This window comes from Leptodactylus fuscus, chromosome 11 (assembly GCF_031893055.1).
Source record: "Leptodactylus fuscus isolate aLepFus1 chromosome 11, aLepFus1.hap2, whole genome shotgun sequence".
NCBI classification, from domain to species: Eukaryota; Metazoa; Chordata; class Amphibia; order Anura; family Leptodactylidae; genus Leptodactylus; species Leptodactylus fuscus.
Genome location: NC_134275.1, coordinates 76,059,568 through 76,081,056, shown reverse-complemented (window position 1 = coordinate 76,081,056; position 21,489 = coordinate 76,059,568). Strand labels below are relative to the sequence as shown.

Genomic DNA, 21,489 nt, shown 5'->3' with positions numbered 1-21,489 from the left:
ACGTTCTCATTACAAAGGTTACGACTGCTCAGGCAGATGTCGATAGTCTCGGTTCACGTCGGGAATTAGAGCTGCGATCAGCCTAGAACCAGGTGCAAGGGCCCGAAGAGCCAGATGTCGCTGCCATAGGGCGATACTTTGCTTCTATGCCAAACACATGACAGAACAAGACGTGGGAAAGAGAAGTGTTCTCGGTCGGAGTCTGCGTTCTATTGTGTGTCTTGTCAGGCATCCATGTACACAGTCTAAATCGGTCCATAGAGAACAGTGAAGCCCACACAAGTATCCCACCTCCCCCTTTTATCAAAGCTGCAATTCAGCTGCTAAAGAAGGAACAGAGAAGAGATGTGTCCGGAGATAACAGGGAAGGCTCCTCCAGATAATACACAATCAGCCAAGAACAATCCTACAAGCGGCGGGCTGGAGCTTTCAGGTGTCTAAATACTATAAAGATACTAAATGGCCAATAATTCTACAGTTTTACATAATTTATGCAATGTACAAACACACAGAAGTAGACGCCATTAATATTGTATCGGTATTGGATATTAGTGCCACTCTAGTCCATGGGCTGGCTCTGGTATTGCCCATGTTCAGATCATTTTTTACAATCTCTTTAAAGGGATTGTCTGGGATAAATGGGAATCCTGGGGGGTGGTCTGAAAAATAATACTAATATAAAAAATAGTAGTGATCCCCTCAATCTCACCTGTTCTCACCGGAGCTAGAACTGACCAGGCCGGAAGAAAACAGCCTCAGTGGACATCAGTAGTCACATGTTCACTACAATGACATCACTGATGATGATATCTAATGCCCAACATGTCACTGCCGAGGTCACTGATTGGTTGCAGCGGTCACTCGGGTTTCTTCGCTTCTGGCTTGGCCAGTTCTCGGGACCAGAGTCATACGATCCCACTCCCATTGGTCCAGTCAACTATCCTTTGTGCATGAGAGCCTTCAGACATTGATCGGAGGATCAGGAATTTTGAACTTGAGTAGATAAACCAAAAATAGACATGTCCAAGAATGGCTTACTAACTTCTCCACATTCAGACTGGGGCAACCCCAGTGTGCATGTTATCCAGAGGGTCAGGAGGAATAGATGTTGGTCATGCAAGTACTCAGTATAGCCCCTTACTGCTGAGTAATCTCTTTAGCATCACAAACCTTTCATATTCGCAACGTTTCTTCTTGCTGCTCCTTCATGTATATGCAGATCGCTGTACTTGGGTTCACCTACCAACTAATTACCTTTGTGCCAGATGACCACATGTAGCTAGAGATACCAAACTGGTTACAGGACGTTCCAACAATTGCCCAACACAGGGCTTTCCCCTTTGGTGGATCCCACTCAAACATGGAGAATTAGAAGATCACACAAGTCACATTAGAAGAAAAGAGGAAGATATTTTAAGCTCCATGTACAATATAGGGGTTTGGATGGGCAGAATACAATAGTAATGGAGATGGAGGTTGGACCATTTACCATAACAATCAGCAAAGTTTCAGAATCCAAAATAACTTTCCATCATGCTCCACGCTTGCCCACCACATCTATGTGCACCACTGATAACCGGTTCAGGTCCAAGGGTGTTGGGAAGGTGTCTCCACCAGAGATATGCTAGTAATACTTAGACACCTGCCTTTAAGAGCACCTTTCACTATCAGCTCCAATACTTTCCCTCCTGATTTTGGCACAGTTGGAATTTTTCCTCTCTCCTCACTCGTAGTTTTGATGCCTGACAAGCCAACTAGACTCTCTAAGGTCAAGTGGGTGGTGCCAGACAAAAGCAGACAAAGGTGAACGACTCCGAGCTCCAATCAGAGGTTAGGAGGTTCTAGGTTACGCCCCTGCCTGACACCACCCACTTGACATTAATGAGTTTAGCTAGTATATCAGGAACCAAACTTTGTTGCGTTTATTGCTCAGTGGGGGCGAGAGGAAAAAAAGCCCAACTGTGCCAGAATCGGCGGAGCAGAGTTTATTAAAAGATGGAGAGTTCAAGTTGTTGCAGGTGGAGAAAGGTCCTCTTTAGCCCGATCCAGTCCGACCCCTCCACATATTGACCATCTTTCTTCACTAACAAGCAAAAGGGTAACAATATTTAGACCTTGTGACTTTCAGGCTCCATATCTCACCATCCACTACAGCTTGGAACGTGAGGTTACCATCATTGTATAGACCATCATCTTGGCTCTCTCATACATAAATCTGACTTGTGACTATTTAGCATATGATTAGTTATGCAGATTATTGTAATATAACTGCATTGTTACCAGGTTTTGATTTTTAACACTGTCTAAATCCTTCTGGACATGTTCTCTATCACATTCAAGCATGTCCTCACCAAAATCTGACCCCAGCTGATCTGATTGAGGTTTGGAGGACTGTGGGGGCCAATCCAACACCTCTTCTTCATAGTCATTGAACCATTTCTATTGCTAATCTTGCATATAACTCACCATTGATCCTGGTCAAGCATCCACGCCTATGAAAGAAGCCAATATCATCAGGCTTTCTTCCCCATACTTCACACTTCCTTCAGTTTCCCAATCCAGTAGCCCCCTTCTTCCTGGTTTCTTCCAGACTCCTTTGCAAACACCGCCATGTTTGTTGCGCCAGAACTAATAGACCTTGTGATGAGCCAACTTGTTATTTTGCCTGGACGCCAACCTCTTGGCTTTAGAATGGATGGATGGATGGACTTCATATCATATTCTTCCTCCGACTCTCAGGGCATTCACATGATGCCGTTTCATACACTCGAGTACTACAGGTATGACAAGGACATCGACCCGAAGCATACATCAAGAGCAAAGAAATGGTTCAATGACAATGAAGTAGAAGTGCTGGATTGGCCCCACAGTCTCCAGCCATCAACCCAATCCAACACTTGTGGGTAGAGATGAACAAAAAGCTGTATTTGTACCCAGGTGAGTCAACCAGTATATACCAAGAATGGGAATGTGTAGAAGAGACCTGGGATCAGATTTGGGTGGAGACATGCTTGAATCTGATCGACACCATGACCAGAAGGATTCAAGTATATGCATAACTTACCATATGCTAAATAGTTGCAAATAGTAGTGAAATGTATGTATGAGATAGCCAAGATGATGGTCTATAAAACGATGGCAGTCTCACGTTGGAAGTTGTAGAGGATGGTGAGATATGGAGCCTGAATGTCACAAGGTCTAAACATGGTGACCCTTGTGTTAGTCAGTGTATAGTCACTCAAAATGAAAGGAAAACCAATAATACAAAAATACTGGTTAGGACACTGAAATTTTTACATTCAAAAATTTTATATGCAAAAATCATACACACACTGTATATGTGCAAAGACATCCATGTTGTAGTTTGCCTCGAGGACTCAGACTCATTTGGCTATAAAGGTCACTTTATTGAGGTGAAGTAATAAATGGGAAGGAGAAGACGAGCTCTCCCTCCATGCCAGGAACCATGATTGGCAGAGAAGATCTCTTCCTGAGTGCGTACGTGTAGCTCTGTGTCACCACAGTGTTCCCGAGGTCACCAAACTGCTGGTCATCTGTTCAAAGTGGTTTCTGAAATCCTTCATGTGGCGTCTGCACCGCTCTTCCAGAAGCCCATGTAGGTGGTGTGGGACATTTCACCGCCTCTCTCACAACCCACGAGCTTCGTAATGCAGGTGCAGATGACTTATAGTAAATAGCACCTAAACTTATTGGACCCTCTGAACCTCTCACAGAGAAAAATAACCTTTAATTGCCTATCTCACTTTTTCTAAGAAAGAAGATGACTAAGTCCACAATGGATCATATCCTGCCCAGTTTTGAGGAGGTGCCAAAAACACCCTTCTACCCCTATGGGTAAAAGTCACAACTCCCATGTAAGCTACACGGGCCACCCCTGACTTCAGGTCGTCCATTACACCAAAGGCCCTGGCCATGGCCTTGAAAGTGTCTCTAGTCGTGTATTCCACCCTGACCGTCCTTCCACCGGGCACTTGCCCTTGAAGAACCTCTTCTGCTCGGACTTTGGGTGCCCCGTAAACTTGCTCCACAAACCAGGGGTCATAATTTTCTTTTAAGAGGTATGAAAGGTCTATTTTTGTGAAGGCCACTGGGTCCTGGTTCAGTTTGATGAATCTCAGATGTTGGTCAAAAAATTGACCCTGGCTGACACCTTTCCTGCCAAATGTTCTAGTGCGAGGCAGTTCTGGCCTCACGCATGCCCTATCAAGTCTCTGCTCGGGACGCCTGACCCAGTCATCCCAAAAAGCTGCAGGCCACTTGGGCTCAAGTTCTTCCCACAGCTCACGAAGCAGCAACCACCCAAGGCCTGGGAAAAAGTCAGAACGGTGAAGTATGGAGCTGCCCTTGGCTTCAACAAGGGCCTCCTTCCCATTATCGTTCCAGGCGGAGACGCACCACAGAGTGGGATCCTTACGAAGAAGGAAATGTGTAGATAGAAAGTATTCATAGAAGTCTGGAGCCACTTCCAGATCATCTTCCACTATGATGGTGGACTTGTAACCCATGACCTTGAAGATCTGAAAAAAACGTATCTTGTTACAAGGCATTCAGATTTACCTTACACTTTCTGAAGACGTTGTCTGCACCGACATTGCCGAGCTACCTAGTGAGTGCTCCGGATCTCCAGAATAGAACTGTATCAGTGCGCTGTGGACTTAAATAGGACTAAATATACTAATTATTATTGTTTTTCACACGCACCAAAAAGTGTCTATATTATTCACTACTAAGGCTAGAGTGACAATAGCGGTCAAACAAAATTTATGTTGAAAATTAAAGGGGTTAAGCATCTTCAGAAAATTGATGGGCCTTAAGATTAGCGGGGGGTTAGACTGTCCGGACCGTCGTAGATCAGCTCCTGGCAGTTCCTCTGCTACGGAAAGTATAGAGAGCGAGCAGCTGGTCTGAAGCAGTCCTGACACTTGGACCCAAACCCATCCAAAATTGATGGCCTATCGTAAGGGTTTTGTAAATGTGGATAACCCCTTTAAAGAGTATTTTGAAATACCATGAGGTGAACATAATAATACTAATAAGGGATTTTCCATGGACTATTTTTTACTTTCTTCCAGCCTCGATTCTTTAAAGAGGACCTTTCATTGATTTGGGCACAGGCAGTTCTATATACTATATACTGCTGCAAGGAATCCAGCGCACTTTCTGCTTTCCTGATCAGCGCCTATAGTGCTGTACAGTGTGAGCGGGGAGAAACGCCCCCTCCCTCTGCTCACAGTGCTCGTCCATAGACGAGTATTATCAGGAGGGGAGGGGGCGTTCCTCCCCGCTCACACTGTACAGCTATAGGCGCTGCTGGGAAGAAGGACGTACCTGACTGACTGTAAAGAGCTACAGTACCAGGACCGATACCTCTTCACCCGGGGCACAGATCGGGAAAGCCAACAGGACGCTGAATTCAGCAGTACATAGAACTGCCTGTACCCTGGACCATGAAAGGTCCTCTTTAAGTCATCGTGAACATGCATTATGATACTTCTATTTAGTTACACCCTTTATTTTACTCCACAGCTGAAATTGTAATTCTTCAGGTTTCAAGAAATCCCCCGGTATTCTCTGCGGACACATGGTCTCCCTGTTTTCCTCCCACACTACAAAGCCGTACTAATAGCGAGCATAGATTGTGAGCCCTATACGGGACAGTTATTAGCAATGTCTGTAAAGCGTTACGGAATATGATGGCGATATATAAATAAAGCTAAATAATAAATGAAAAGATTAGATCCTAGGCTAAGTGTAATAAAAACCCAGAATTTGGTGTCAAAGGGATTGTAAGCAGCTCGTCTACAGGATTGTTGGTGACTAATACATCCTGTAATATGTACAGCAGATATATTACGAGCATCTGCCGTCCAGACACTGCCAGCAATTGCTGTTGTGGAGACATCCCTTTAATCCTGGGACAACCCCTTTAAGTTTCAGTCTGTCACACTTTACTGATTGTCAGATGTTAGTTTAAGGTTGGTCAGTCTCTGACCCGCTCATGACCCACCTCTGAGGGGCTCAGTTGTAATACCGGGCACACTACACAATGCACGGCGCTGTCCTTGGTGTGTATTAAAGCGGCCGCAGCGCTCAATATCAAAGCCCCGGACAACCCCGTTAAATACGAAGATACATGCACAATATCAAGACTTACCTGGTTAAGTGCCCATCTATAGTGCCTGGAGATTTTATAATAGCCCTGAAACTTTCTATGTTCTGGGGGTGCCGGCACCTCGGAGAGGTCAGGCTGATGGATGTGAGTAATGGCATCCCCATAGGAGTCAATAACTCTACCAGTTTCGGCGTGGCCACAGTCCTGGCTTACAATGATGGGGAACTGCTCTGCCGAGGGCCGATACTTGAGCAGGGAGTCCAGGCACTTCCTGACTGAGGGCCGGTCGCATGCTACAACGAGAACTGGAATGACGACTGACTGGGAGTCAGAGGCTACAGGTGTTGGCGATGGAAAAGAGGCATTAAAGAGCCGCTGAGGCAGCTCAGGTCCACGTGCAGCATTTGGCGGGGCAGGCCGGCGGTTAAGCAGGCCACTATAGTGGTGGATTTGTTGGAGAAGCTCCTTCTGTTTCTCCAACTCGGCTTCGGCTTCTTCAGCCAGCCGGATTACATGTGCCGTAAGGTCTGATGCGTCGGGAGTCTTTGGGCGGCTCATGAGGTATAGCAGAAGAATGGCATTCCACGAGATAAACAGGGCCGCCCCCCAGGCCGCCACGCTAACCTTGCGCGGCATTCCCCTGGGGGGTCCCGATATGTATTTAGATGGGCGAGCTCTTGAAGTAATGGACGTGCAGCGTCAAAATTGGCCAAGGTGGAAGATTTGTTGTTTGTACAACCCTCAGTTCATAGCACGTTGGGAGCACGACAAAGCCAAGCAGGAGTCACGAAATATCCAATAGTGTCAGAGGATGGATCCTACTTAGATCGTCAAAGGGGTCTTCGTAAACTGAACCCTGAGGACATCATCCTTGTAGATGGAGCTTCTTCAGAAAGAACAACCTTACCTCCAGCGACCTGTAGAGAGACATGAAGAGGTCAGGACCACTATACAGCAGACAAGTATACAAGAGTGTACGGAGCATGACCACAACATTTATGACTGGCAGAGCATCCAGGCGTGGTGGGTTAGGCTTGACATGACATGACTAACCAGGTGGTAAAATCCAACAAAGCCAATTAAAAGTGTGTAAGCCGGGCTGAGATGAGGCGTGACGCACCTCCTGCCGCCACGACCTACACATTTCCTAGTAATCCACGGCGGGGTATGACGGCTTCGGTTCAGTGTACGAGGCCGCGTGACCCTGCTATGTAAATTGTCAGTCTGTTTCACGTCACAGTAACGTTATCTAGCAGCCACAGTCCTGAATTACAGAACATGGCGTGGAGGGAAGAGATTAATGCCGGCTGCGGTAATTGGCCGGGATCTGCAGTCGACAACCCTGGGCGCTCCGACCTCCTGACATGTAAATAAGAGATACTTCTAATGAGCGATTACTGGAGATTACGCAAAGGGCGGCCGAGGAGGCGCGAAATGGGAGGAGGATGCACAACGAAGACTTAATGACCTACAGCGTGTACGTTCCCAGGATACACAGTATATAGGAGTGGAGTCAACATTTTTGAGCTTTAAAGGGGTTTCTGAGACTTATCCATTGATGACCGGGCTGTAGGAAGTGAAGATCAGGAGAGATTGGGTTTCTGGGCTGGTCCATGTGCTAGGAGCAGGTCTCACCCGAGTCTCACCACTGACCCAGAGACAGGTAAAATTTCCTGGATAGCCCCTTTGACTACCCCTGTATGGCTTGCTATAGGTATCTAACTATATACACACACCTGGCGCACACTATGGGCTGTCTAATAGGACACAAACCCTCCATATTTGATGATACACACACTAGACTATAGAGGATAAAGATGGATGACTACAACCACAACAAATGTCCGTCCGGTGAAATTTGGCAACAAGTCATTTTAGCCAACCCATGACACGCAATTTGGTGCTTTTGTCCAATTGTTAGATGAAAGATCTTTTCTTCATGAATGAACGTTCACCGAGGTTCCCCAACAAGTCACTCGTCCTTCGCCCGGTGTCATTGAACTGTCATGGTCAGTACGGACTAAACGTGTTTGGCTGCATTCACCCAATGACTGCTTGTCCAATCACCAATCTACTTCCATCTGATTTGTATGGGCATCTTAAAGGAATATTCTAAGACTAAGAGACTGATGACCTATCCATAGTATCAGATTGTTTGGGGTCCGATACCTGACGGCCTCACTGAAGAGTCTGCAGTGTTCAGATGGATTCTTAGCACAGCACCCTACACTGTATAGTGGCTATGCTTGGTATTGCAGGTCAGTCCCATTCACTTGAATGAGACTGAACTTCAAACAGGTCATATATGATTAAAGTGATGTTACATGGCCTGTGAATCTGAAGCGGTGCTCAGTGGGGCCTGGGTGTTGGACCCCACCAATTTCATATCAATGCCCTATCCTTAATATTTTAGTCCCCTCTAAGAATAAGATCCACAGAAAACAAACCTTGGGTGGTCCATACCATTCATGTAGTGGGGTGAAATTCTCCCTTATGTCTCCCTGCAGACAAGCGTAGAACATCCTTAGTTGGAGAAGAGCTACGCGGTGGTTTTCTACATCTGCCAAGTTACATCAGTGGTCTGGAAAACGGCCAAACCCAAGAGACAATCCACTAAAACCTAACATGAGGTAAGAGGCTTTATGTTCAACAAGGGCAGGATCCGCCATAAGGAGATGACCATAAAAATTCTCCTAGTACCAGATCCACCACAAGGAGATCACTGTAAACGTTCTCCTAATACTGGATCCACCACTAGCAGATCACTGTAAACGTTCTCCTAATACTGGATCCACCACTAGCAGATCACTGTAAATGTTCTCCTAATACTGGATCCACCACAAGCAGATCACTGTAAATGTTCTCCTAATACTGGATCAACCACTAGCAGATCACTGTAAATGTTCTCCTAATACTGGATCCACCACTAGCAGATCACTGTAAACGTTCTCCTAATACTGGATCCACCACTAGCAGATCACTGTAAATGTTCTCCTAATACTGGATCCACCACAAGCAGATCACTGTAAATGTTCTCCTAATACTGGATCCACCACTAGCAGATCACTGTAAATGTTCTCCTAATACTGGATCCACCACTAGCAGATCACTGTAAACGTTCTCCTAATACTGGATCCACCACTAGCAGATCACTGTAAATGTTCTCCTAATACTGGATCCACCACAAGCAGATCACTGTAAATGTTCTCCTAATACTGGATCAACCACTAGCAGATCACTGTAAATGATCTCCTAATACTGGATCCACCACTAGCAGATCACTGTAAACGTTCTCCTAATACTGGATCCACCACTAGCAGATCACTGTAAATGTTCTCCTAATACTGGATCCACCACAAGCAGATCACTGTAAATGTTCTCCTAATACTGGATCCACCACTAGCAGATCACTGTAAATGTTCTCCTAATACTGGATCCACCACTAGCAGATCACTGTAAATGTTCTCCTAATACTGGATCCACCACAAGCAGATCACTGTAAATGTTCTCCTAATACTGGATCCACCACAAGCAGATCACTGTAAATGTTCTCCTAATACTGGATCCACCACTAGCAGATCACTGTAAATGTTCTCCTAATACTGGATCCACCACTAGCAGATCACTGTAAACGTCCTCCTAATACTGGGTCCACCACTAGCAGATCACTGTAAATGTTCTCCTAATACTGGATCCACCACAAGCAGATCACTGTAAATGTTCTCCTAATACTGGATCCACCACTAGCAGATCACTGTAAATGTTCTCCTAATACTGGATCCACCACAAGCAGATCACTGTAAATGTTCTAATACTGGATCCACCACAAGCAGATCTTTGTAAACGTTCTCCTAATACTGGATCCACCACTAGCAGATCACTGTAAACGTTCTTCTAATACTGGATCCACCACTAGCAGATCACTGTAAACGTCCTCCTAATACTGGGTCCACCACTAGCAGATCACTGTAAACGTTCTTCTAATACTGGATTCACCACTAGCAGATCACTGTAAACGTTCCTCAGAGACACGTAGCCCAAGTGCGGTACTTTTTCTACTTTCAGTCATACCGAAATTCGTTGTGTTTTATGAAACTAGGAACAAAAAAACCTCCCAAACTCTCGAACCGTTATCATGACCTCCATCTGTATCTCAGCACCTGAGGCTTCCTGACATTGTTGTCTTCAGGGACTGTCCCTCCACCTCGCCCATTTCCTGACCCTCTTCTCCCCTCCTCCACCCCAGATTACCGCCTGCCTCTTCTAATAAAGGATTTAACGTTTTAAATAGCAAGTTAACGAGATTAAAGAAGAGCAACATGGCGGCGGAGCGAGGCGCCGAGATCCCTCAGAGACAGGTAGTCATGTGAGACAAGGCCAAGGAGCCATCAAGAAGTGGAAACAGTAGAGACCAAGACAAAGGGGAATGAGAGCAGGGTCAGCCATCGCAAGGACTGGAGGTAGAGGAGGAAAGCGACAAGGACACTACAACTCACAGACAGACACGCAATCGGTTTTTATGCTTCTTGAAGGAAAGAAAAAAATTTCTTTGAGTGACATTGAACCTTTAGTCACATGGCAGCCAATCACATCAATGGGTTACCTCTGTGACGTAAGGTGGTCTTCCAGAGGAAGGGGGTCCTCGGCTATACCAAAAGGAGCCTGTGTGCTATTCTCTGGAAAACAGCGCCACTCTTCCCCATAGGCAGCTCCTGGTACTGCATCTTTCATGACAGTACAGTACCAGGCACTGACACGAGGGGCGCTGTGGCTTAAAAAAAAAAAAAAAATACTAATCCTGGAATAGAAGTTTTTGTCCATGGCCAGGTTTCTGTCAATCTTATCAAAGGAAACCATAAATTCCACCATCGAGGGGCAGATTCTACCCAAAACGTGGTAGGAAAGGTATAAAAGCGACCTCTGCGGATCACGTGACCGGCCAGCTTTAACCCCTTGTACCCCTCTGGTCAGGTTGGCACTTACAGTTCACCGCATACAATGGTGACAACGAGAGCGCTAAAGCTGAAGGAGGAAACTCAAGTTCGAGAAATTAAAAGACGGGACAAATCCTCGAAGAAAAAGAGTAAAGTAGAAAGAAGGAGGGAAAGAGTAAAGGGCAAGAAGGAGGAATAGAAGTGTCCTCTACACTCCGACCTGTGGATCTCAGCGCCCGCTCCGACAGGGGGAACTGCTGCAGAACTTTCCAAACTTTGTCTCCTCCGGTCAGACGGTCTGGCCTTGGCGCTGCTGACACTCACCTCTTCCCCGAGCGGTCTCGCTGACTCTCTCGCTCTCGCCTGCCTTCTTCCTGCTCTCTTCAGGAAGTCAGCTGAAACAGCATTAGATTACAGGCACAGTCACACATGAAAGAGACGGCCCCAAGAAGGCGGGAGCGCTCATTATCCACTCCGAGACAGACACGCACAGGCTGCAGTCACATGCAGAACAAAAGTTCACACCGTGATGTAGCAGAGCTGAACCTGTACACCTATACCATATGGCTGGGAGCCGGGTGATGCTACATGGACGAGCTTAGATACCTGGCAGTGCCTATAAGCAGAGCTGTATCTAAGCTTTCCTTCACCTGGGGGTTCTGTTCACTCACCTGACTCTGTATCTAAATACATAAAAGTGGCTTATTGGTGCCCCCTGACAGCCACCCCCTATGGCACATGCCCCAGCCCCCCTCCTCCGGTTACACCCCGGCTTAGACGCATATGTGTTCCTGTGTCTATTCACCTATGTAACCTTTAGAGGGAACCTGAATGGCGTCAGTGCTCCGCCCTAAAGGGTTTCTGGGACTTATATAATGAGGACATTTCTTTAAGGTAGGTCATCAATATGTGATCGGGGGGGGGGGGGTCTGACACCTGGGACCCCCACAAATCAAGAGGCTGTAGGATTCAGGAGGGCGCTGTGTGACCTCTTCACTGAGAACCAAGCACAGCGCCACACATTGTATTGTGGCTGTGCTTGGTATTGCAGCTCAACCGTATTCACTTGAAAATGACTGAGCTACTGCTATACCGTGTGACTGATGAACGTGATGTCACTGGCACAGGGAGCATCGAAGCCCCTTCAAACAGCTGGTTGTTGGGGTCTCGGACCCCCATAGATGACCAATCCTACATAAGACCATCAATAAGTTCCAGAAGATGCCATTAATTCGCTCCTCCCTTTTCACCACTAATCTAGATTGAAGGAACACGCATGTTCCAGATCTGTCCCCCTAAAAAGGGCCTAGAAATCAGTAGTGACCACACGGTCCGGGGTCTTTTCTGGACTCCATCCATGTGCAGATCATGGTCGTCCTCCTTTACTCCGCCTGATAACCGAGAACAATAAAACCGCTGGGTATAGGACGCTAAATCTGGTCATGTCATATCATGCTGGCCCCAAATAATCTGACAGGTTCCCTTTAGTAACAGAACGGCTACCTGCAGACTCGGCCATCACCAACTTAACTATTAAGATTCTGGACTTCAACGTCATGCCCAGATCTTGTGACATTAAGTTGCGCCTCCTGTCAGTGGTTGGGGTGATCGGGCAGTAGATGTGGACATTCACCAATGGTCACGTCACGACAACTTACCGGTTGAATCACGACCACGTCCACTATCACGGTGTGATGTTACAATGTTACGTGGCACCATTACATGTCTACGTGTAGCTCGAGCATGTGAGTCAGGATGTACTGCTAAGTTACACGGCAGTGAAAGGGTTAAAAGGTGAACTTCAACTCCTGGGCGGTTTCGTAACATTTCGGGAATAACAAAAACCATTAGACGTTTGGTGGCTAAAAGTCCAACTACTGGTGGCCGTACGTGAGAGATGACTGGAGGGTGAACGTGCCGACCATCTGATGTGTATGGAGGGGACTTAGTCACAAGGTCCGACCACGGGGTCTGCTGTGCCCTAAATAAATGAGGCATGTACGCCGCTACAGAGATGGCCGAGCACCGGCAGTCCCACAGAGATGACCGGACTGGCGGCACACATTTAGGACATGACACCGCGCACATTCGGAGCCCTAGGATAACGTGTAATAACCAGAACACCCCTTTAAGGGTTATCCAAACAACAGGAGAAAGCAGACGGGTGTGATTGACACCCATGGACCCCCCCCCCCCCCTCCCTCAGCATTGCCTTTTATTGCAGAAGTGCTGTGTAGACGATGGACAGAGTTCTCCCTCCCCGCCCTGTCCTGGAAACAGAGCAAAGTACAATGTGTGTCCTAGACCTTGTGTCTAAACAAGCAGGGCCTCAATGACCCCTCAGTGCGAGTGTAAATGCTGGGTTGGGGGTATAAACTACTAGTCTGGCTTCAGTCACTGCACTAAGAATAATGATGATGACGCTGTACAGACCCGGCTTCCCCAGGGGCAGAAGTGGGGGGTGAACTGTCTGACAGGGGTCCTCAGCTTTACAACCTCTGTCACTATATAGACTTCATTGTAATTTACAGTCAGTCCTTTCCCTCCACCTCCTTCCTATTATCATGTTTAAGTGTCAGTCCTCACTATGGCTCCGGCATGGTCTTCATAAATCAGGAAGCCGACAGCGATCCTTCTCTCCTGCAAAAGTGTCTTCCACCAGCTCCATTAATAGTCACTGCTCCACTGATTCTGGCACGGTTGGATTTTTTTCTCTAACCCCCACCATTCCTGAGCAATCAGTACTATTAGTATCAGCAGTCAGTATGCTAAACTCCATATTGTCATGTGGGCGGTCCCAGAGTGTCTCTGCTCCGGGCCCAGGACCACCCATATGCCAGCAAAGAGCCTAATTAGGTGCCAAAATTATCTGCACTGATTGCTCAAGAATGGTGGGAGCTAGAGAAAAAAAATTACAACTGCGCAGGAATCAGTGGAGCGGCGACTATTAAAGGACACAAAGAAACGGAGATGGTGGAAGGTTCTAAGTGTAGCGCAAATCTCTCCTGTATGTGCATGGATTATATACAGTCCACGGACAGGCCGCAGGCACAGAGGATAAGCAAGGGGTTAACCATAAGGGCCTGACTGTAATCTCAACAGGGCCAATATCTGCGTAGCCCCAAAATTTGCTGAAAAGACAGATCCATGTCCATCCTGTGATCTGCCCCTGCACGTATAGATAATATCAGCATTCATAGCCGGTTATCTTCCTGCAGTGTATATACATTCTCCGCACAGTGCCCTATATACAATCTGAAGGTGATATAGTCCAGCTTACCCCGCGGCTCGGCATGTGACTCCTACTATAATCATCAATGTATGGAAACATTCCTACTGCAATAAATCCATATGTCCCTGATCTGACCCCAGGTATAAAGTACAAGGTCCCCTCCCCCGATACAGCACATATATAATAACTGCAGGGGCGGGTGCAATAACCATCGCCTGCGCCGCCATGGTTTATACGAGATACCCATAGTGCTGCGCTACATGTACAAGACACAAAGGCATCATATCGGGTCCTCCACCATAGCAGTGCCAATGATGGGACTCACTCAGCTTTCTGAAGAACATGAAAAGCATCGAAATCTAACTTTCTCCCTCTAACAGACGGATCCTATAGTTGGAGCTCCTTTTGCCTGACACACAGCTCCAAACCCCCTGCACAGACATATAACAGGATAATACTACCTGCTAGATGCCGGGCTAGAGGGGTTAAAAGTAGGTTCTTCATGCCATGACATGGTTCCAGTAGGTGGCGCTGTCTTGGCTCCAGGATAGGAGAAGTCATCAATATGTGACTGGTGGGATCCAACAAACGGGACCCCCACCCATCAGCTGTCTGAAGCAGGCGCAGCTGTCATGTGACCTCTGCCGCTTCCTCAATGGATTGTAAGCATAGCGCTGTACATTATATAGTGGCTGTGCTTGGTATTGCAGCTCAGGCCCATTCCTGGGACGGACCAACAAACAGGTGGAAGCAGGGAGCTCACCAATAGTGTACACGGCAGGATATAGCAGAGCTGAAGCTGTGCACCTATACCATATGGTTATTAAGGTAGGTCATAAATATGTGATGGGGGGTCTAACTCTTGGGACCCCCACAAATCAGCTGGATGAAGAGGCTGCAGTTCAGGTGAGCGCCGTGCAGCCTCTGCATTGAATACCAAGCACAGCGCCACATATTATATAGTGGCTGGCCTTGGTATGACAGCCCGTTCACTATGATAAAACAGATGGCGTGCGATGTAAACAATGAAAAGCACCGAGGCCTCTTCAAATAGGGGATCAGCAGGGGCCCTGGGTGTCAGACCACCCCCTTAATCTCTTATCCTGAGAGTAGTTAAGGAACCCCCTAACCCCAACCCCTTTAATCAGTATTCAGCATTAATCCCCTGAGCGCCCCCTAGTGGTGACTGCAGGCAGGCAGTATTTGGCACTCTGACCACCACACACTTATATCGCAGGCCACTTATCATTTCTATGATCTTCTCCGTACAGAACGACATGACATAAAGCGACACAACGATGACACTAGACACACGAAAATCAGGTCTCACTTGCCCCAGAGCTCCATCTTGGCGACCGCGTCTCCAGTCAGATTTCGTCATTTTGATGTCATAGTGAAGTCTGCGTGAAGGGGAGAAAAAAAAAGTCAATGAGATAAACAATTACAGTGACAAATACAGACAAAAACGTTTTTTTTAACCGGACACAAAATCCTGCATGTCCGACTTTGTGTCTGGTTAAAAAACTGGTTTTGCCGCAGAGTCACAAGACGCTCACGGGCGGACGCTCTGCAAACCCGCCCTGAGTAACCTTATTTATCTTGGACTCGTCTTCAGCTTGTTTTGAGACCTATCCAAAGAAAATATGACAAAAGGAAAGACAGACATGCGACCAAATAGTTCTAATCATAGCAGATCCTGCAATGCACTGCAAGCTGCAAGACTTCGAGTGCAGCTCTGGATGTTACTGGAGGAGACATAAAGACTCTATGGCTATACAGTCAGCCAACGTATGAATGAATCCCATCCTGCGTGCTTGAGGTCAGATATTGTCGCTCATGTGACCCTACTGGCCTCAGGACACTTCTGTGCACATGACTGAATGTACAAAGGCCAAGGCTCGCCCGGTCACATGTCCCAGGGACACCCGATATCTCGAATTTAAGAGGCAAAAGACATACTAAATGCAAAAAAATAAATTCTAAAAAGTTCCTAGACATCGCTCCGATCCCCCTTCTAATGAATACCCCTTATGTGCGGGTGACAACCCTGCAGCACCCATGTAAATGGTGGACATGATCTTGGGAAATGAGGAAGACCCAATGCCCAGCGACTAGGGCACATTTCCTTCTGAGGATGTCCTGCCGTGTCGCGGCCACCTCAGGGGTTTCTCTTCTCTCTACAGATCAGTTTGCTTCAGTCTGTGGTTGGGGGAGGGGAGGGGAGGCAGGAAATCTGAATTTCACCGACATCCTGATAACCTCACATAACACACAACGAGGATTTTGCTGGCTAAGAGGATTCTTGTACAGTTCACACACATTTACCAAGAAACAACAGAAAACTAAAGAAGTCCCCTGGATGGATGGGGCAGAACTCCACCGGCCCGAACCCAATCGTCTTTGGTTTCACAGAAATAACAGTTATGGCGACATCTCTGTCCAGGTTCACAATGGAAAGTCTCCTATCACATGAGTGATGAACGGTGATGTAAAGGGGTCCTCCAGTTACAGATATCTAGGCTCCATGATCTTTTCTATTCCCCCGCTGCTTGGGTAGCCTCAGGACCGTTCTCACAGGACCTCATCCAAGCACCTTTGCCTAAAGTCCCCGCGGACCCCACCGCAAAGCTCTGAGATTCTCTGCTCACATAGTCCCTGCGGACCCCACCGCACAGCTCTGAGATTCTCTGCTCACAAGGTCCCAGCGGACCCCACCGCACAGCTCTGAGATTCTCTGCTCACAAGGTCCCAGCGGACCCCACCGCACAGCTCTGAGATTCTCTGCTCACACAGTCCCCGCGGACCCCACCGCACAGCTCTGAGATTCTCTGCTCACACAGTCCCCGCGGACCCCACCGCACAGCTCTGAGATTCTCTGCTCACATAGTCCCCGCGGACCCCACCGCACAGCTCTGAGATTCTCTGCTCACATAGTCCCCGCGGACCCCACCGCACAGCTCTGAGATTCTCTGCTCACATAGTCCCCGCGGACCCCACCGCACAGCTCTGAGATTCACTGCTCACATAGTCCCCGCGGACCTCACCGCACAGCTCTGAGATTCTCTGCTCACATAGTCCCCGCGGACCCCACCGCACAGCTCTGAGATTCTCTGCTCACATAGTCCCTGCGGACCCCACCGCACAGCTCTGAGATTCACTGCTCACATAGTCCCCGCGGACCCCACCGCACAGCTCTGAGATTCTCTGCTCACAAGGTCCCCGTGGACCCCACCGCACAGCTCTGAGATTCTCTGCTCACATAGTCCCCGCGGACCTCACCGCACAGCTCTGAGATTCTCTGCTCACATAGTCCCCGCGGACCCCACCGCACAGCTCTGAGATTCTCTGCTCACAAGGTCCCCGTGGACCCCACCGCACAGCTCTGAGATTCTCTGCTCACATAGTCCCCGCGGACCCCACCGCACAGCTCTGAGATTCTCTGCTCAATCTTTCGTTAAGAGTAGAGAGATGGATGATGAGGAGAAATGGCTGCACCCCCAAAATCTAGAGTGTGTGGTCGTGGGCCATAACTAAGGCAGACGGCACCAGCAGGCACGAGCAGCCGGGGCCTACAGGTTGTATCTAGGGGGAATGGAAACCAGAAGGAGAATGAGGCATGGGACATATAGAAAATAAGGGACATATTTATAATGTACATCTGTAAATAACGTAGGCCAAACTATAAGGTTGTGGGGCCGCTATCATACAGTGTGTGTACGGGGTTCGAATGCTCGTAGGTGTAAGACAACCTGTAATGGCGGCAGTGGCTCTTCTTCTTCTTCTTGGGCCACAATTGACAACGACACTTAGCTTGGCCATCACAGAGAAATCTCCTCATTGGGATGAGACCAGTCAGGAGAATAAACGATCTGCCGACAGCGGCTGCAAGGGCATCACCAAAGGCCATGGAGTGAAAAAAAAGGTAGCCGTCAAAAGTCTCAAGAAAAATTTCCACCTACGAGCCACCCTAAGATTAGATCTGATTTAGGTCCTCAGAAAAACAATGAATGACCACTCTGATCACCTCCTGAAGATGGAACGACAGCCTGGAGAACCTTCACAAATGCTGCTGAGAAGGAACTTAGGAAGGCTCCGAATTTGCAGACACATGCACCATGCATGATGACAATATGGGACGCCGTATGTCTCACAAGATGCACGTTCTCCTGGAGCCCTGCCCAGAAGCTCAGAGTGATAAGCATGGGAAACGGCTTCATCAGGACGTGATCTACGATGGAAAAACATCATGAGGACAGACGGGATCCGGTCATAGTGGCCAATTATTGTCGGTCAGTCACAGGAGATCTTCTGGATGAACATGGTCAGAGGAGAGCATGCACTCATACGTCTTCTTGATGCACAAAACCCTTAAGTTCCCGGAGACAACTCCTTCAGAGATGGAGCTGGACAACATGGCGGCTCAGTGGTTAGCACTGCAGCTTTGCAGCGCTGGAGCCCTGAGTTCGAATCCTGCCAGGAACAACATCTGCAAGGAGTTTGTATGTTCTCCCCATATTTGTGTGGATTTCCTCCCATTCTACAAAAACATACTGATATGGGACATACTATATGGGGGTCACAATCTACAAAAAAAATAGGGGGGTACTAGGTCTCCTTAGGGGCACCATTGCCACCTCTGACCCCCATCTATGACCCCACACGCCAGTACCCTGCTCTGCGTGAATGAGGGACAATAAACTCAAAACAGCTGTGTGCAGACGGTGCCTCTACTTTTTGGAGGAATCATTCTGGCTTGGCTGTAATCTCAGAATATGTCACTAGATTTCAGGAAAAACAGGCATTGATCTATAGGGGCCGACCTTCCTAAGGGTGGCGCTGCAGCAAGTTCTCCTTTTCCTATGAAGGAGATAGCATTAGATATTCTTGTAGTAGGGATGACAATAGCAACCAAAGTTTTTATATTTCAAAAAAAAATAGTGTTTTTGCTGTCACTCACCATATGAAACCAAGAAGTCTTCAGGGTGTGCAATCCGTGCCCCGGGACTCATCGGAGCTTGGTAATGTACATTGTTGCCAAAAAAAAAGGGAAATACGTATTCCACAACCCGGCTTCTTTAAAATTTAACTTTTAATCCATAGAATCAATTAAAATTAAAGTGTACAAAAAGATGGAAAACACATACAAAAAGGGTGAAAAAAGCGAGATAAAATAACGCAACTAACGCGTTTCGAGATTAAAAAATCTCTTAATCATAGCATGATTCAATCCTCTGCTCTTGAGGATTAAGAGTAGAGATGAGCGAACACTAAAATGTTCGAGGTTCGAAATTCGATTCGAACAGCCGCTCACTGTTCGAGTGTTCGAATGGGTTTCGAACCCCATTATAGTCTATGGGGAACATAAACTCGTTAAGGGGGAAACCCAAATTCGTGTCTGGAGGGTCACCAAGTCCACTATGACACCCCAGGAAATGATACCAACACCCTGGAATGACACTGGGACAGCAGGGGAAGCATGTCTGGGGGCATAAAAGTCACTTTATTTCATGGAAATCCCTGTCAGTTTGCGATTTTCGCAAGCTAACTTTTCCCCATAGAAATGCATTGGCCAGTGCTGATTGGCCAGAGTACGGAACTCGACCAATCAGCGCTGGCTCTGCTGGAGGAGGCGGAGTCTAAGATAGCTCCACACCAGTCTCCATTCAGGTCCGACCTTAGACTCCGCCTCCTCCGGCAGAGCCAGCGCTGATTGGCCGAAGGCTGGCCAATGCATTCCTATGCGAATGCAGACTTAGCAGTGCTGAGTCAGTTTTGCTCAACTACACATCTGATGCACACTCGGCACTGCTACATCAGATGTAGCAATCTGATGTAGCAGAGCCGAGGGTGCACTAGAACCCCTGTGCAAACTCAGTTCACGCTAATAGAATGCATTGGCCAGCGCTGATTGGCCAATGCATTCTATTAGCCCGATGAAGTAGAGCTGAATGTGTGTGCTAAGCACACACATTCAGCACTGCTTCATCAAGCCAATACAATGCATTAGCCAGTGCTGATTGGCCAGAGTACGGAATTCGGCCAATCAGCGCTGGCTCTGCTGGAGGAGGCGGAGTCTAAGATCGCTCCACACCAGTCTCCATTCAGGTCCGACCTTAGACTCCGCCTCCTCCGGCAGAGCCAGCGCTGATTGGCCGAAGGCTGGCCAATGCATTCCTATGCGAATGCAGACTTAGCAGTGCTGAGTCAGTTTTGCTCAACTACACATCTGATGCACACTCGGCACTGCTACATCAGATGTAGCAATCTGATGTAGCAGAGCCGAGGGTGCACTAGAACCCCTGTGCAAACTCAGTTCACACTAATAGAATGCATTGGCCAGCGCTGATTGGCCAATGCATTCTATTAGCCCGATGAAGTAGAGCTGAATGTGTGTGCTAAGCACACACATTCAGCACTGCTTCATCAAGCCAATACAATGCATTAGCCAGTGCTGATTGGCCAGAGTACGGAATTCGGCCAATCAGCGCTGGCTCTGCTGGAGGAGGCGGAGTCTAAGGTCGGACCTGAATGGAGACTGGTGTGGAGCGATCTTAGACTCCGCCTCCTCCAGCAGAGCCAGCGCTGATTGGCCGAATTCCGTACTCTGGCCAATCAGCATTGGCTAATGCATTGTATTGGCGTGATGAAGCAGTGCTGAATGTGTGTGCTTAGCACACACATTCAGCTCTACTTCATCGGGCTAATAGAATGCATTGGCCAGCGCTGATTGGCCGAATTCCGTACTCTGGCCAATCAGTGCTGGCCAATGCATTCTATTAGCTTGATGAAGCAGAGTGTGCACAAGGGTTCAAGCGCACCCTCGGCTCTGATGTAGCAGAGCCGAGGCTGCACAAGGGTTCAAGCGCACCCTCGGCTCTGATGTAGGAGAGCCGAGGGTGCACTTGAACCCTTGTGCAGCCTCGGCTCTGCTACATCAGAGCCGAGGGTGCGCTTGAACCCTTGTGCACACTCTGCTTCATCAAGCTAATAGAATGCATTGGCCAGCGCTGATTGGCCAATGTATTCTATTAGCCTGATGAAGTAGAGCTGAATGTGTGTGCTAAGCACACACATTCAGCTCTACTTCATCGGGCTAATAGAATGCATTGGCCAGCGCTGATTGGCCAGAGTACGGAACTCGACCAATCAGCGCTGGCTCTGCTGGAGGAGGCGGAGTCTAAGATCGCTCC

The 21,489-nt window shown here is 47.8% G+C and overlaps 1 protein-coding gene across 6 annotated transcripts in view; it reads right to left on the bottom strand.

Annotated features, from left to right (window-relative positions):
* Window positions 1–3,285: 3,285 nt before the first annotated feature.
* MGAT1 (alpha-1,3-mannosyl-glycoprotein 2-beta-N-acetylglucosaminyltransferase) overlaps window positions 3,286–21,489 on the bottom strand; it is a 360,722-nt gene continuing 342,518 nt past the window's right edge. The window contains exons 2-4 of one of the 6 annotated variants that reach the window (XM_075259996.1): window positions 15,630–15,699; window positions 6,176–7,050; window positions 3,286–4,538 (exon numbers count right to left, since the gene is read on the bottom strand). In XM_075259996.1, coding sequence (XP_075116097.1) covers window positions 3,786–4,538; window positions 6,176–6,769 — 1,347 coding nt within the window. In that variant the 5' untranslated portion in view covers window positions 6,770–7,050; window positions 15,630–15,699 and the 3' untranslated portion in view covers window positions 3,286–3,785. The other 5 variants (XM_075259999.1, XM_075259995.1, XM_075259994.1 and 2 more) reach the window with 5 other exon arrangements.